The sequence below is a fragment of the Aythya marila genome, assembly GCF_965140915.1.
Source record: "Aythya marila genome assembly, chromosome: 20".
NCBI classification, from domain to species: Eukaryota; Metazoa; Chordata; class Aves; order Anseriformes; family Anatidae; genus Aythya; species Aythya marila.
In genome coordinates, this window is record NC_139061.1 from 3,943,828 (window position 1) to 3,959,934 (window position 16,107).

The 16,107-nt window shown below is 36.8% G+C and overlaps 1 protein-coding gene across 2 annotated transcripts in view; it reads left to right on the plus strand.

The window, feature by feature from the left end:
* ZZEF1 (zinc finger ZZ-type and EF-hand domain containing 1) overlaps positions 1-16,107 on the plus strand; it is a 59,487-nt gene that overhangs the window by 26,964 nt on the left and 16,416 nt on the right. Inside the window, exons 25-42 of one of the 2 annotated variants that reach the window (XM_082776033.1) lie at positions 41-189; positions 478-718; positions 2,284-2,363; positions 3,655-3,748; positions 4,314-4,809; positions 5,479-5,643; positions 6,228-6,347; positions 7,160-7,321; positions 7,963-8,092; positions 8,346-8,484; positions 8,691-8,856; positions 9,450-9,712; positions 10,721-10,893; positions 11,470-11,623; positions 12,209-12,348; positions 12,909-13,186; positions 14,294-14,468; positions 15,002-15,134. In XM_082776033.1, coding sequence (XP_082632159.1) covers positions 41-189; positions 478-718; positions 2,284-2,363; positions 3,655-3,748; positions 4,314-4,809; positions 5,479-5,643; positions 6,228-6,347; positions 7,160-7,321; positions 7,963-8,092; positions 8,346-8,484; positions 8,691-8,856; positions 9,450-9,712; positions 10,721-10,893; positions 11,470-11,623; positions 12,209-12,348; positions 12,909-13,186; positions 14,294-14,468; positions 15,002-15,134 — 3,258 coding nt within the window. The remainder of the gene's footprint in view (positions 1-40; positions 190-477; positions 719-2,283; positions 2,364-3,654; positions 3,749-4,313; positions 4,810-5,478; positions 5,644-6,227; positions 6,348-7,159; positions 7,322-7,962; positions 8,093-8,345; positions 8,485-8,690; positions 8,857-9,449; positions 9,713-10,720; positions 10,894-11,469; positions 11,624-12,208; positions 12,349-12,908; positions 13,187-14,293; positions 14,469-15,001; positions 15,135-16,107) is intronic. The other variant, XM_082776034.1, reaches the window with a different exon arrangement.

A 16,107-nucleotide genomic window follows, 5' to 3' on the forward strand; every position in this document is an offset into this window, starting at 1 on the left:
AAAATTAGTAACTGAAGTGTCTGTTCTGAATTTCTTGCAGAACTAGGTAGTGAAGCAGATTTGCCTCCTTTGAAAGTAACATCAGTTCTTAATTCTCCTTTGTGGAAACCTGTCTTCAGGCATCAAATGTGTCCTGAGGCTATACCAGGAGCCAGTCAAACCAGTAGACTGCACCAAAATAAAAAAGAGGTACTTTGGCCATTGCTTTTATTTCATTGGCTTGAAATCCCTGTGTATGACATAGTTTCATTCAGCCTTAATTAGCTGATGCATCATTAAGTATATGCTGTTGTGCTACAGTTGTTACCATTTGCACTGCATAAATATCAAGGAGGAGGGAAACTGTTGTTCTGTGCCCTTTTATTAGTTTCCACTTAAACTGCTGTAGATTTACTGCAAGTTGACCTAATTGTAGAAACAAGCTGCAGCAATTTTTCAGACAATATTAAAGTAAATGTGTTCTAACGTTCTTTCCAGGCTAGGAACTCTCACCAAGATGACTGCCGTAACTTTCTTATCGACTTTGCAAAATCAGATCCTGCCCAGGATTTCAGTGGGCAAAAATCTGAACTTTTCAAAGGACTTATACAGGCATGTAAAAAACAGACCCCAAAGACAGATATAGTTGCTGGTTCTACTGTTGATCAAGCTGTGAACTCAACGTTTGCTGCTTTGGTGTATCTCACTCCAGATTTATATGAGAAGCTTCAAAAATATGGTAACTCTAACATTAGACTATCTTAATAATGAAGACTTAAAGTTTGTAAGAGGCTGTCTTATAGTTCAGTTTATAAACTTTGAAAAAACAGTTTAGCGTGACGACTTTTAAAAAGATGTTTTGTCCTGTACAAAGAAGTCATCATTTAGGCAGACTAGGTAAGCCTTATCTTTAGAGTGTTTGTTTTATTAATATATGCTTTTATCTTCAGAGCTCTGTCCAAATATTAATAACCATCATAAACTACTGACTAAGTCTTCTTATAAAAGTGAGCCAAAGAGGGCAGTGATTTCCCCTGTGGTTTTAATTCAGAGGCATGTGGATCCCAGTGATTAGAAGTTCTTACATAATTTCATAGTGTCATAGTATCTTTCCTAAAAAGCTAGCATCAATTTGTACACATTTTTAAACTTTGGGGCCTGAGGAGGTGTGAATTATGTCCCAACATGTTTGGTGCCCTCAAAAGCTTTTTTTTTTGGTTGTTTGGTTGATTTTTGTTTTTTATAAAAGAAAACAATTTGCTTTTAACTTATATAATGTCCTTTGTTATTACAATTTGTATATTTTTAGTAGGTAAAGTAAACAAATTCTTAGTTTACATCATATTTTCATGAAGCTTATTGATATGTTTGAAATATTGGATAATAAGGTGTTACTTGGTTTTGAAGGGTTTTATTTTAGGAGAAGCTAATCACCTTCATTTTCTGTCACAATCTTGAAATTAAACATCTTTTTGAACTTTAAAGTTATGGGTAAAAATGATTGACATAAAGATTGACTTGATGACTAAAGTGGTTATTGCCTGACAGTTGATATTTTCTGAGTAAGATTGAACGCTGGTAACTCAGGAATATATCAAGGAGTGGATAAGATATCTGTCCTACTATTATGTTAGTATCTTCATCTGTCTTAGTCTTGCTGGGGCAGATTAATTTAAGGACCCATGTTGACCTGTGCAATGTTAAATATGAACAGTTGATACTGTAAAGAAGGGGGGTGGGGGGAGAGAGAGGAAAAAAAAGGCAACATTTGAGTAATTGGAGAGGGAAGACCCTGAGCAGGACCCTGAGACATCTTTTTCCACATAGTCATTGTCAGGCCACTCTTGATGGGAACTGTTTTGTCATGTATTTAATTTCTGTAAATTGATTTTGAAGGTCTATTCTAGAAACCGATAGCATAAAAGAAAAGGGAAAAAAGATAACTAAATATATCTGTAGAGCTTTAAGTTAATACTAAGCAGTTTTGATTGTTCTGATATCAGTTTGCATTAGTAATATTTGCATGTATAGGGAGAAGTTTTTATTTTCCGTGACTGCAGGCATCAATTTTGGAGGAGATGAGAGAGATTCATAATTTAACTTTGCAAATAGCTCTGTCGTGGTGCAGTTAATGTATTCAAGGCTCAGAAAAGTTGGCAGTTCTTATTCCCTATTTTTCTTACAGGCATAATTCCAAGTATTGACTAAGAGACAAAGGCTCTAGCATAATTTTTTAGTTAAGTAGTCAAGTTGTGTAAAAATGGAGCTGTAAATAAACAGGACTCTTCTTTCTCTCATTTCCAGTCAACAGTGGAGGCAAGGTGCCTTTGAGCGATGAGTTTGCACAAGTATATTCCCTGGCTGATTCAATTAGAATATGGATGGTAAGATCGCTCAGGAGGCTATCTCTTGATGTCGTTTACCTTAATATATTACAATGCACTGTTAAGGAGTCGTGTGGAGCCATGTTTTCCAGCAGTGATTCTAGGTCAAATATTTTCACTTAGGAAAAATATGTATTCACTTCTAAACTTTGAACTAAACATTTAAATGCTTTCTTACACTCCCCTCCTTTCTGCAGCCCCAGATGTTTGATCATGAGCATTTAGGACTGAACTGGACTCAAAATCAGTTATATCTGTGTTATTTTTCAGTGGGAATGTGTGTTGTTAATTAGGAATATTCTTGCATAGCAGTTGGGAGTTCTTTTGAGGTATAGCTTAGAGATCTGTCTTAAACATCATTTCCTCAGTTCTGCAGCACTAACAGGAAAGGGAATAATTGCTTCTTTGACAAGCAAGTAACTGGCTGTAGTTCAGGATGTGTTCTTTGCACATAATTTTCCTTTAAAACATAAGGCTCATGTCAAGAGCTGGTGTCATCAGCTCACAACCTGGTGAGAGGTGTCTGCGTCACCACCTGCAGCTGCAGAGAGCCAAACTTCACTTAAATTTCAGAAGTCTGCAGGAAATTCTAAATGTTAACAACTTTGTGGCCTTTGAGAACAGCTAATTCAGTCTATGGCCCAATTTGCTGCTGCTGCTCTTGTGAGCCCATCAGCCATAGGCTGGCTGATTTAACTGTTTGAGTCACTTGTGACCTCTTCCTTCCTCTTTCTTGCCTGCAAGAATTCCCTGCAGCATGAATATAGGCTGGTGATACGATGCATGCAGATGCACGTTAAGATGAGTAATAGCACCGTACCTGTTACATGACAGGTGATGTTTGCATTCTATTTGCAGTCCATTTACATAGTAGGTGAGGCTCCAGTGACAATGACATCTGACAGTGCTCTCTAGTTAGATGACTTGATGCTTTTGGAGGATCTTATCTCATGATTAGATGTACATTTTTTCCTGAGCAGTAGGGATAGTAGGGAAGCCTTTTTTTTTTTTTTTTTATAGGGCAGAGGATGCACATCCAGGCACATGACAGGGAAGGCTCACAGCCAACAAGCAGTGAGCATCTTGGTACAAGGCTACATTACCTGCTCTGCCAGCTTAAGTACAGCTCTTTTACACTATTAATTTTTTTTTTCTGTGCTAGGGAATAATAAATACTGTCATCTGCTCCTGAAAGTTAAATTCCTTTATTGCAATGCAATATTCTTACTGCCTTGCTGTATAGATATATGGGGAGAGTCATATTTTAACTATTTTAACATCCTGTCTACAGTTGGAAATGAAACAGAAATCCCTGATGGCTAGGGGAAATGATACTGAGGAGAAGCAGAACACAGAAGCAAGTGAGGTGAACCCAGAAACTCTTGGTAAGTGGTGTTTTTCCATTTGTATAAGCGTTCCATGTGGTTTAGTAGAGCATTACCTTGTAAATCTCAGTCACTACTTTTCCTGTGAAAGGTGAGTTAATGACATGGGTTACTTCTTAATTTCTTAAGAGAGAAACTAGTGTATGTTATTTGAACTATCTGAGATTGCGTTTTGCTGTTCTTTGCAGAGAATAGTATGTGAGAAAGTTCTGCAGGGCATGCCCCATCACTTGGGTCCCCTAGTTCTGAACTTATATTTGTCTATTTTTGGAGATACTCATTACCACAAATAATTGCTGTTAGAGTAGCAGCTGATTGTTATTAGAATAAAATGTGTTCACATTGACTACTATATGCTTTGTGTGGTTCGATGTGATTATTCAAGGCATTTGGAATCTAGAATTACATATCTGATAAAATCATGACCAATGTAATAAGAAGAACGGTATTTTCAGTCTCTTTTGGCTCAGAAGGAACAAGATAAACTGCTGTCTTCCTAGGCAAAAGATAGGAAGTTTGGTGCTCTGCTGTCATGAGTTTAACTCTTTTAATTTTTATCCTGCAGCAAAACTTTGTATGCAGAAGAGCCTTTTGTTACTGAATTTTTTGCCTGTGAGAGCAAAGACGAAAAGTTCTTCAGACAGTTCAGAAGTCCAAGATATTGTCAGTGATAAATGCCAAAGAATAGGTTCTGTTGTGGAAACAGACTTTCAGGCAGCACTCTCGTTGTCTTCCAGTAGAGTAACTCATCCTGTTTCAATAGAGAGGGGGCAAATAACACAATCTGATACAAAGACTAAACAAGTTCCAGCCCCTCTCCAAACAGAAGAAGCATCTGCATTTCATAGCAAGCCTGCTGAAAATGCAACTTCACAGCAAGAAGATGTATCATCACCTCCTTCCACTCCTACACGAAAATCTCAGTTCAGCCGTGGAAGACTAAGGCTGCTGTCTTTTAGATCAATAGAAGAGCCAAGACCAGTGCCTACTGTGAAGGAGAAATATCCCATATTGAAAAACATATTAGACTTTATTAAGGATCAATCACTTTCCCATGAAAGGTAAGCAAATTGAAAATGCTGCCAATTATAAGATACTGAAACTTGTCTTCAGACCTCTTCAGATGGAATAAAACGCGTTTTAGTTGCAAGATGGCATCGAAAAACAATTTGTACTTAAACAGTTTTCAGATTTATGTTTCAAACCTCTGTTGTTTCCATCCATGTAAAACCTTGTAGAGAATATTATTTCCTTTGGTTCCTTTCTATCATGTAGATCTTCAGAATGTGAAAAACAGTATCTGGTTGTTTCTTGTCTTCCTTCCTGAAATCTATTTTCAGCGGCATTTTGCTTCCTATCTACAAACAGGGAAGACATGGTGTATCAGTTCTAGAAATCATTGATAACAAATTCTAGGCTAGTTGTACCTTTCCTTAAATTACCTGGTATTCTGAGAATGTAAATGGAGAATGAAACCTCCAGTGTGTATTACAGTCTCTAAAACTTAGACTGGTGCAGGAGATGCTGGATTCTATCTGAAGTTTTCTTGTTCATTCCAACTGTTGTAAAAGTGAATATTTGTGTAATAAATCACTGCTGTAATATAAGGTTGCTGAAATACAATTGAAAATTTAGGTACTAATCTCTTCAATTGTGATTTTTTTGGGGCATTACTTTAAGCAAGATATTTTGAAGTCCTCATTCATTCTTTGTTTTGTTTTTGCTCATAGTGTTTTAAAGGTTCTTGCTTTGAGAAAATCCCAAGGGCAGAGTATCATGGAAGTGCTCAAGACAATCCACCAGTGCCTAGACTCACTTGGGCGGCCACACTGTTTTCATCCACCCTGTGTACTTTTTCTCTTAGAACTTCTAGCCTGTCAGAAAGATTTTACAAAGTAAGTAATTATTAGAAAATAATTTGTCTAATACTATTTATTTGAGCCTTGTGTTCTCCCAGTCGTGAAAGCTCAAAATGGTAAAATGTTGTTGCTTATTATTCATATGGATAATTAAAATGTGACATGAAGATTAGCTTTTAGGCTACTGTGCATATTTTGCATGCTTAACTAAAAAAATTAATTATTAGTTTCAAGTGGGACTCAGTTGGACCTATTCAAGCTCTAAGGTATCATGCAGTTGAGTCGCAGCGTGGATGCCTACATGCACACACCTTTACAATTCCAACCTGCAAGCTCAGAAAGACTGTAGGGTCTGGTTATTGTAAATTTTTGTCTAATTGTTGATTGGTTTCTTTCTCATCCAGTAAAGCTGAGGTAATCCAACCTATTTTTCTGGTTCCTAGTACAGGGTTCTTTTACTTTCCTTTGAAAGTGACAGGCTACATTTTAAACAAAGTTAACATCTTTTCCACTTGCAGCAAGTGATGAAAATATTGCCCACTGGTAAAAGTTGCGCAAAGCATTTTATATAAGATGTGACAGTGAATTTTAGACTACTAAACTGACTCTTTAATTTCTAGCTACTTTGGAAACTTGGAAGGCTGTGGTGCAGAGCTACACAAAGAAATTCGAGAGTCCTACTATCAGCTTGTTTTGTTCCTGGTAAACTCTGTGAAGGGATTTAGTACCATTAATGACAGGTATAAGCACTTTGCCTAAGTAATGTGACATTTTTTTCTCTTCCTCACCCCTTCCCTTCTCATTTGTTATTGTTTAATGTTCAATGAAGTTTGATTATACTTTGCATTACCTACACAACTAAATAAGGAATCTTGATCTTGTGGTCCAGAATGCTAAATTACATTTTTATTAAAACTATGAAAGAGCAATACGTTTATCAGTGTTAAAACTTCTACTTAGTATGGCATTTTGTAGATACGATTCTGCCATATGTTTCTGAAGCTTAGTAATGACATACTAGAAATAGCAAATTTATTGCAAAACACTTTGGCAGGAGTATTGCAATGAGAAACAGTTCTGCAGCCATGCTCTAACTTTAAAACGTATGTTTTGGTAATATTCTGATTAGAATTGTTGGGATTTATAGCTAGGTGTCCTAGAGGAATGAGGATTTTAGGAATATTACACCAATTTCTCTACTCATAACTTCCAAATCCTTTGTCCAGTTTCATCTGGAAATGGCAAACATTTTCAAAGAGAACAAGTCCCTACGGGTATTGAGGAAATGTACTGCAGAGAAGACAGATCCTCTTGCTAATGCTTAGGCTATAGCGTAATATCAACTCAGTCCATAGGATTTTATTCAATCTTTATTTCAAAATGTCTTGGCTGTGCTTCTTGTTAAATTGTATAAGTTTGTGCATTAGTAAACTTGAGGTTCTGCCACATAGTCATTTTAATGTGTAGTAAACCTTGGAACTCAGTGGATAGTAATTGGACCCCATTTAATCCTCATAACATACTATTTTTTGTTTTGTTTTTTGGTTTTTAGATCATTACTTCCTGCCTTGTCATGTGTGCAGACAACTCTCCTTCATCTTTTGGATATGAGTTGGGAACCGAGTGATCTTTCCTTCTTTGTTGAGATTCAGTTACCCCAGCTTCTGATGACAACATCACAAGAAAACATAAGTATTCATGATAGTGTGATTTGGTGAGTCAGGAACAATACAACCACATGGTACTAACTATTGATGCAATTTTTACCAAGAAAGAGTCCTGAACTGTGTTGGAGCAAGAAGTAAAAAGTTTAACTATTAACAATATGGCAAAACCTGGCCAGTATTCAAGTGCTTAATACTGAAAAAAATTCAAATACTTACTGGTGCTAAAAACATTAAAATCTTGTCTTTAATATGATTACTGCTGGAACACTTCACTTGTTTGGCTGTGTACAAGGACATATATAATGCTGTTTCTCTTCTTGATAAATATAAAATGTTTTTAGCAGCTGCATGTTATATTTTTATAGTGCTTGTATATCTTACATCTGAGCAAATGTAAAGGCCAAGAAGCTTTAAAAACTTCTCACCTGCTCTGCCAGCATTACCAAAAGCAGTTTTGATTTTGGCATTATGCTCTGCATATATATGTAAGAACTTGTCACAGAGGCAAGGTGGTGGTGTCTATGTGGTCAGTTATTAACCAAGTGAACAAGTTCTTACAGTTTTGTTTTTACTAGTATATTATAGCACTTCTTTTTTTTTTTTTAAAGGTATCCCTAGTTATATCTAGTTATATTAGAAGGGAGCCTAATTGCATTCAAACTTAATTTTGAGCTTGCTTTTCTTTTAGTCAGTGGAGTGAAGAAGATGAAATTGCAGACTACAAGCAAAACTGTGAGTGGATGGATGAATGTCAGGATGTAATGTTTGAGACCTGGTATGAAAAGATAGCTCAAGCTGACCCAGAGAAGCAGAGAAAGGTGACCTCATGATTTGCTTATTTATCTGCAGAAGGGGTAAATAGGAGACTTTTAAAAGCATAAAGGAGAGAAAGGCATCTGGCTTAACTAATTTTTATGAGTTGGATCCCTGGCTCCCTGTAGGCCTTCAAAAGTCTAAAATGATTAAAAGATCCCCATCCTTTTTCAGCAGGGGGAGCGTTCTGCTTTCTGTCTAGAAAGCGCTCTCTCAGAAAATAATGCTCAAGTAAATTATGTCCATTTATTCCTCTAGATGCATATGTTTGTCGCCCGTTACTGTGACCTGTTAAATGTGGACATATCCTGTGATGGCTGTGATGAAATCGCACCATGGCATCGCTACCGCTGTCTGCAATGCAATGACATGGATTTATGCAAAACTTGTTTTCTTGGTAAGAATCTTTTGAAAGACTCCCTCAATACCCTATAGTTGAAGGCAAAATAGTATCTTCTAAATTACATATAAAGTCAAAGATTCTTCTCGGATATTTTAGAAATGTTAGGCTTTTCTTTTCCTAATCTGAATGTAAAGTTGAAATTAAGAAAGATCCTTTATCAACAAAGGTTTTCAGGGGAATTGTAAAATCTTTCTTTACAGGTGGAGTTAAACCTGAGGGACATGAGGATGACCATGAAATGGTTAACATGGAGTATGCCTGTGATCACTGCCAAGGGGTCATCATAGGTCGGCGAATGAACTGCAATGTGTGTGATGACTTTGACCTTTGCTATGGATGTTACTCTGCAAAGAAATATTCTGACAGGTATTAAATGTGACATTTTTTTTTCTCTTCCACTTTACTTGCCAGAAGTGATAATTAGCAACTAAATACAGTCAGTCATTCTCATATCACATCCTACAAGGTTGTGTCTGACATCAGAACATCTAATAGCTGTCCTCAGGGGAAAGTTAGCAAATGTAGGACCAGTTCAGCAAAAAATTCTGTAGTTTGCAAATGTGCCCCAAGTTCTGAAGTAACTTAATTGTGACTGTTTTCTAGCCATGGCTGTGTAAGGTGCAGAGGGAGGATTGTACACCCTGAATGATAGGATGGAAGGAGTGCGTACAGTGCTGTGGTTAGACGAGATAGATTTCAACGTTTGACCGAAGATGTTCACAAATTTTATTTCTAGAGCAGGAGTTCGCAGCACAGTACGAGCTCTGTTAAATGAGCATTACTTGATGTCAGTGAGGGGCTGATAGTGTACAGCTCTTGAAGGTCTACAGTTTGAAACCATGGAATGAGTTGGGTTTTTCATAGTTTCGTGTAAAGGTATCTTTTGTTACTAACTACATTGGTTGTCAGGAATGTGGCTGCATTTCAAAATTATATACCTTCTTACCTTCTTCTTTCAGTCACTTGCCCACTCACAGCATCACAGTGTATCCAATGGTGACTATTCGAATCAGTGATCGACAGAGGCTCATCCAACCATATGTCCACAACTATTCCTGGCTGTTGTTTGCAGCTTTGACTCTCTACAGTGCAGATCTGGCAAATGGGGAGGAAGTAGAAGGAGAAAAACTAGATTCACAGGTCCTCAGTCATGCCAGAGTTCTACAACATCAGTGCATACAGCTCATTGGAGATTGTTTGATGAAAGCACAGCACGGAAAAGGTGAGTCAGCTCCTCCTTCAGTGAAACAATGGCTTCTAGCAAGTGTCAGAAAAGTCTGTGATTACTCACTTTGAAGTTTCCAAAGGAAAGGGGAAGGTACTGTGTACTTCACTGAAAATAATTGTTTATGTAGAACAAGTGTCATTCGGGGTCATTGGAGACATGGAAAATAGGGTGCTTGAGAAAATTAATGTGCTACTTACATAAATGCTGAAGACAACTTGGCAACTCTTTGGTAATTTTTCTTTTTTTTTTTTTTTTTCCCTTCCTTCCCATCATGAATGTTGTAAATGGATCAATAGAGCTTCATGTTCTGTTACTAATGTGTTACTGACAATTGAAGGGCTCAAAGGAAAGCAAATAGCTTGGTGCAAAATGGTTCTTGTTCCTTATCTATTGGCAAGAATTTTTTAACCTTATTTGTGATAAGTTGCTGGGGATGATGTCGCTTTGCCTGGAAATGAGGATTTCTGTGAACTGAGACCTACTTACAGAAAATAGGGTGATTAAATAGAGACCTATGTTGAATATAGCAAAATCTGATACTCAAATTTATTGGCATTTTTTGAGCAGCACTAGTACTGCTGAAATACCACCACCACCAAACACTTATGCATACTCATTATTTCATCTGTTTTTAATATGCGATTTAATTTTATTCTATAAATATTTAAGTGGTCAGAAGATTAAAATGAAGACAAGTCAACCCTCATAATTCACACTGCTGGGAGGTATCCCTGATACTTTTTAAAATTAATTAGGACTTCTGCCCTGATGGCAGACAAAAAATGTCACTACCTGTTCATCACAGAAGCACTTAATTGAACTACACAATTAAGTGAACATGGTGGGGAACATCTTTTTGATGGAGTTGTACTCAACAATGTTAACAAAAAAAAAATAGTGTGAGGGGAAGTTTGCAGTTCTCTTTCAATATGTTTCAGTTCTGCTTTTTCGCTATCTTGCCACTCAAAAGCTAAACAGCTTTTGTAACTTTTTTGCTTTCAGGTCTGAAAAATTTAGCTCTCCTCTGCATGTTACCAGAAGGTGAATCCTTCTCAGAGAATGACACTGTATCAGTCAGTCCTCCCACAGATGGTGCTCCAAAAAGCTGTGTTGGTGATAAAGAAGTGAAGGGAAAAGATGAGAAACCAAGTGTAGGCTCTTATATGCACTGCAATGTAAGTACCCATTATACGCAGACCCCTGATACCAATTAGCTGTGTCATCTTCAGAAGCTTAAATGTCCTATTGCAGAAATGTAGCCAAAATGATGGATAACAATGATTTTAATTGTAGGTAAAAGTTGGGAGGCAAGGGGAAGGTGATTGGTTGGTTTGTTTTTAATTAAATCCAACTGGTCAAAGACTAAGGCATCACTTTATGTTCTCGTAGGCAACTTTGATTCTCAAAAATTTTGGAGGAAAGGGGCAAAGGACATAATTTCTGAAAGGGTAGTGGTTCCCCTAGTTGTTAGCACTGCTTAGGTATGAAAAAAGATCTTCTATGGTTTTGTATGGTGTGTAAAGCTATGACAGGATAACTTTATGCATAGATACAAGCAAAATAGAAAAATATATATTCACTGTATGGGAGCTTGAGACATGTATATGTCAAGAAATTGCTAACCAATGAAAGGTTTTGGTATTCTAGGAAAGACGTTTGTTGAGAGCAGATTTCTTGTTTTCTCTTTTCATGGCTGTTTCTGCAAGTATTAAATTTTGTTTTAATCTTTCAGTATCTTTGTTTTATTTTAGGGGAAAAGAGACACTCACAATGAAATCCAGTCTACTGCAGAAGATAAAGTACAAAAACAAGGAAGTGAAAGCAATCATAGCGCTGTCTTAGCAAAGAAAGCTGTTCTGAGACAAGAATCAGACTTGTCTGTGGATGATAATGCTTCTCCAACAGGTAAGAGATGATTTCTCATTTTCCCTATCACAGGAATATCTGTCCGTATGCAAAGAAAACAGCTGTATTTCTTTATTTCTAACCCATTTTTGTGTATTTGCAGATGTCTTTAATGCAAGTGAGCTGTTTGCTTTGTAAAAACCTGCCAAGCATAGCTCTTTGAACAACTGCTACCTTGCAATCTGTTTAAAGGATTCTAGAAATCAGAGTAGAATTCCAGCGATGTATATTCATGCTGGGAGATGATACTTCCTGCTGATCTAACGCAATACTTGTGTAGTCTTATATACTCAGAACCAGAAGATAGGTGCCTTATTCTATTAAAGACTAGTCTTGTTAGAACTAGGATAAGAAAGCAGATCTGTACATAGTGCTGTCCTGTATACACTTTTAAATAAATGGTGTAAGGAAATATCTTTACCTGATATGTTATTAACTTTTATAAAGATTTATCATTTTTTTTAATAAAAAATTGGACAAAAATCATCCTTGCATTTTTTTAACCATAAAAAAATAAATATCACTGTCTTCTTTTATTTTAATGTAATTTTGTCGGATTTTCTTCTTTTGCTTTAATTTAAAAAGCAGATGACTGCACTTCAGAGGATTCAGCCCAGAAGCAAGCAGAGAAGGTTTTAATACCTAGCCAGGAACAAGTTTTTGCTGAATGCTCTCAGAAGAGGATTTTAGGATTGCTGGCTGCTATGTTACCACCTTTCAAATCAGTTAGTTCTTTTTACTTTCTATCCTTGTATTTGCTAGGTGTTACAAATAACATGAATAAAATTCATAGCAAATAAATTGTTGTGGGAAATGGGCTTTATTTGCTTATGTGTAGCAAAATGCAAATGTCAGAATGTCTTAAACAGTTTCGCATTACTAAGGAATGTAAGCCTTGTTCCTGTGTGGGGAGAGAGGGAAGGGAACTAGAATTTAGAAGCTTACCTTAAGTGTTCAACACCTGCAAACTTTAAAGCATCACCTTAGATTTACGTGTCAGGTGTTATTACTAAACACAGTTTATACTGTGCCTTCATTCAGTTTGACAGAACATTTCTCAAATGGAAGGTCCTGATGTAAGAAAGCTGTGTACAGATGTTTGATTTGCAGTTTTATGACAATGTATATTTGTATTGAATGTGTATTGAAACCTAGTTTCTCATGTCCTTTTGTCCCATTGGAAGGAGCATTAGAACAGAAGGTTTTGTACGTGCTATGATTTTGACTAAAAATCTTGTTTTCTTTCCCTGCCTTACTGAGTTGTTTTGTTTTGTTTTTTCCATAGGGCTCTACAATGTCTCTGATTAACCTGGAACAGATACTTCCACTGATGTTTCAGGTTGTCATCTCAAATGCTGGCCACCTAAATGAAACTTACCATTTAACACTGGGACTTCTGGGCCAGTTAATCCTGAGACTTATGCCTGCAGAAGTGGATGCTGCAGTGGCTAAAGTCCTTTCAGCCAAACATAATTTGTTTGCTGCGGGAGATGGGTCTACAATGCCAGAAGGCTGGAAGACAACTCATCTTCTCTTCAGTCTGGGAGCTGTGTGTTTAGACAGGTGCTTTTTAATTTAAACCTATTAGTTGCTCTCTGATGACTAGCACTAGTTTCCTTTCATGCTTGCCTCATGCATACAGTTGTTGTTGTTTTTTTTTAACAGAAAGTCAGTTAAACCTACATCTTGATCATGGGAAGGGCATAGCATCTGCAGCCCTTGTTGCAGTCAGAATATTTTAATTTCCTTCCAAAAGAAGGCTGTCTGTTGAAGAATGGCTTAACTTCATGTGCTTATGTACATAGCATGTTATGGTGAAAGCAAGGTTTTGGAAGTTCTAGGGGAAACAAGATAGTCCTCCTTTTTTATTTTTTATTTTTCATTTTTTATTTTTTATTTTTTTATTTTTTAGATGTTAATTCTCTCATTTTAAATTAGATACTCCTTCTGTGACTTGGGAAAGAGGAGTGTCATGTGGTAGCTGTCACAAGTGCTGAGTTCTGGATCTGGCCTTTTTATGTAAGAGTATTAGAGACAGAGATTTTGTATAGTAAAATTGCACTGGAAACAGGAGGGACAGGGAGTATGTTCCATTTTGAAGATCTTGAGAAAGCTCTTAAGCATTCTAAGATTAATATTCTGCCTGTTAAATATGACAGTATTCATTCTTGTTGTAGCTGTGTTTTATGGGGAAAGTTCATAAATGAATATAAAAGCATGTAAAAGGCAAAATATCCAGAGGATCATTTGAGAGAAAGGAGTTTCTCAAAGACTCATTTTAGAGCAAGGAGGCCAATCTCTCTAGAGATTGTAGCCCACAGAGAGAAAGTAGGTAGTCGTGTGTGGGAAATAGACCACTTGCTGTTGTGCAAAGAAAAAAATCTCAAGCTCTAAACTAAAATTAGGACTTCAAGGTGACAGCATTTATTCAAACTTTGACTTGGGACTGTAAACCTTTTAACAAAAATAGAATAGTATTTATGCTCTAATGATGAAAAACAAAAGAGAATGTGTCAGCTGACATGAAAGCCTCAAATATTTAGATAAGCACGCTGGTATTAATGATATGAAAGCTCTGACAGATCAACAGTGGTGTGGTGTCTTGAGGAAAAATAGTTTCAGGTAAGTGCGTAGTCGGCCCTCCTAATACAGACTGCTCTTGCTTTCCAGTCGTGTAGGTCTGGACTGGGCAAGCTCCATGGCAGATATTCTCCGATCTTTGAACTCTTCTGCGCAGTGGCATAATGTGATCGCTGCTTTCACTGACCATTGCATTAAGCAGCTGCCCTTCCAGCTAAAGCACACCAATATCTTCACTTTATTGGTGCTGGTTGGGTTTCCTGAGGTAAGTGGCCTATCGATAGTAAAGGAAACAAAATTGGTTAGAGTTTTTAGGTTTGTTTCTAACACTACAGATCTTATCAATTGGAGACATCCATTATAAACCATTAAAACACGGTGCATGTCAGAGCTCACATCTTTCCACTTGCGCACAATTAATGTTTGTCTAATGAAGAATAATGTAGCTGTTTTTGCTTCGTGCTTCCTTGAGTTCTGCTTTAAACTACATTGAGAAAACCAGCTTAGTACATTTGAGTATCAAAAAGGGCTTTTTGTACAAGTGAAATGAATAATCTCATTCTTGATAGTTGTAACTCTGATATATTGCCTGTGCAGGATTAAGTTACTTGTCGTAGCCATTTCTTTGTAGAAATTAACTGCTGTTTTCCAAAGATCAGCAAATATCTGGCAGCAAGCAGATTGTTCAGCTAAAAAATACAACACCAAGTATAAGCCAATGTAACCAACATAAAAATTGGCAGTGTATTTTTAAATAAGTATTCCAAATCATAACTGAATCTTTTGTTGCAATTTCAGGTGCTGTGCATGGGGACTCGTTCTATGTACATGGATAATGCTAACGAGCCTCATAATGTGATCATCCTGAAACATTTCACTGAGAAAAACAGGGCAGTTGTTGTAGACATCAAAACCCGAAAGAGGAAAACAGGTTCTGTGACATTCTTATCTTATTAAGGGATTACATAGTATTTCCTTGCACTTTCTTGAATACCCAAAAGCATGTTTGAAATACAACGCTTCATTCAGGTCTGCAGAGTTTGACTTCTATTATTGAGTCACCTGGTTTTCTGCTCATAGTTTAATCCAAATTGTGACACTTCTGCTGTAAAGATTATGGAAATCTCTCTTCTTTTTAAAACTCTGATATTAGTTTTTATTCAGGAGAGGCTTTAGGAAACTGTCAACCATTTTATTAATTGAGTAATTTCAGAAATAGGCCTTTGATTAAGCAACTATTTCTGTTTTGAGGTTTGCTTGTTACTTATATCTTATCACTTGTAAACATGTGCTTAAAGTTTTAAAACAATTGCAAATCTTAAAAATGCACATGCTCCCTTTGTGTAGTTAAGTGCTGCTATGTGAAGGCAAGCTACGCAGAACCTGAATGTGTATGGGATAGTCCATTTTGTTGCTCTGAGTTTTTATGAAGTGCCTGTTTCCATTGTCAGCAAGATGTGTGCTACCAACTAGCAAATGAAGACTAAAAGCAAACAAAAGCAAGCTCATTACTTATTGTTTCCATGTGAAGCAAAGCCATCTTGGCTGTTCTTTTCTGGTGTTGTAAGAAAGTATGCCATGAAGATAGGCCCAACTTACTTAATCACGTCTTCTATAAAGTGTCAGGAGCCTGGTTTTGCTCTGCTTTCCTCCAGTCTGGAAGAACTTTTCAAAACAGTTTGATAACCCTAAAATTTGAGACAGAAAAGTCAAGAGCTAGATGACATGAAATAGTGTGTACTCCAGGGAAAGTGTCTGGGTGTTCTAGTATAGACCATTCTAGGATACATCAATGGGCTCTTTTGGCTATTACGGTGTCTAGAGGCTTTTTTAAAATAAAAGAAGAATAATAACAACCTAACAAATAAACTCTAGATGCTGCTTCCTGGGTCATTGTACCAGAA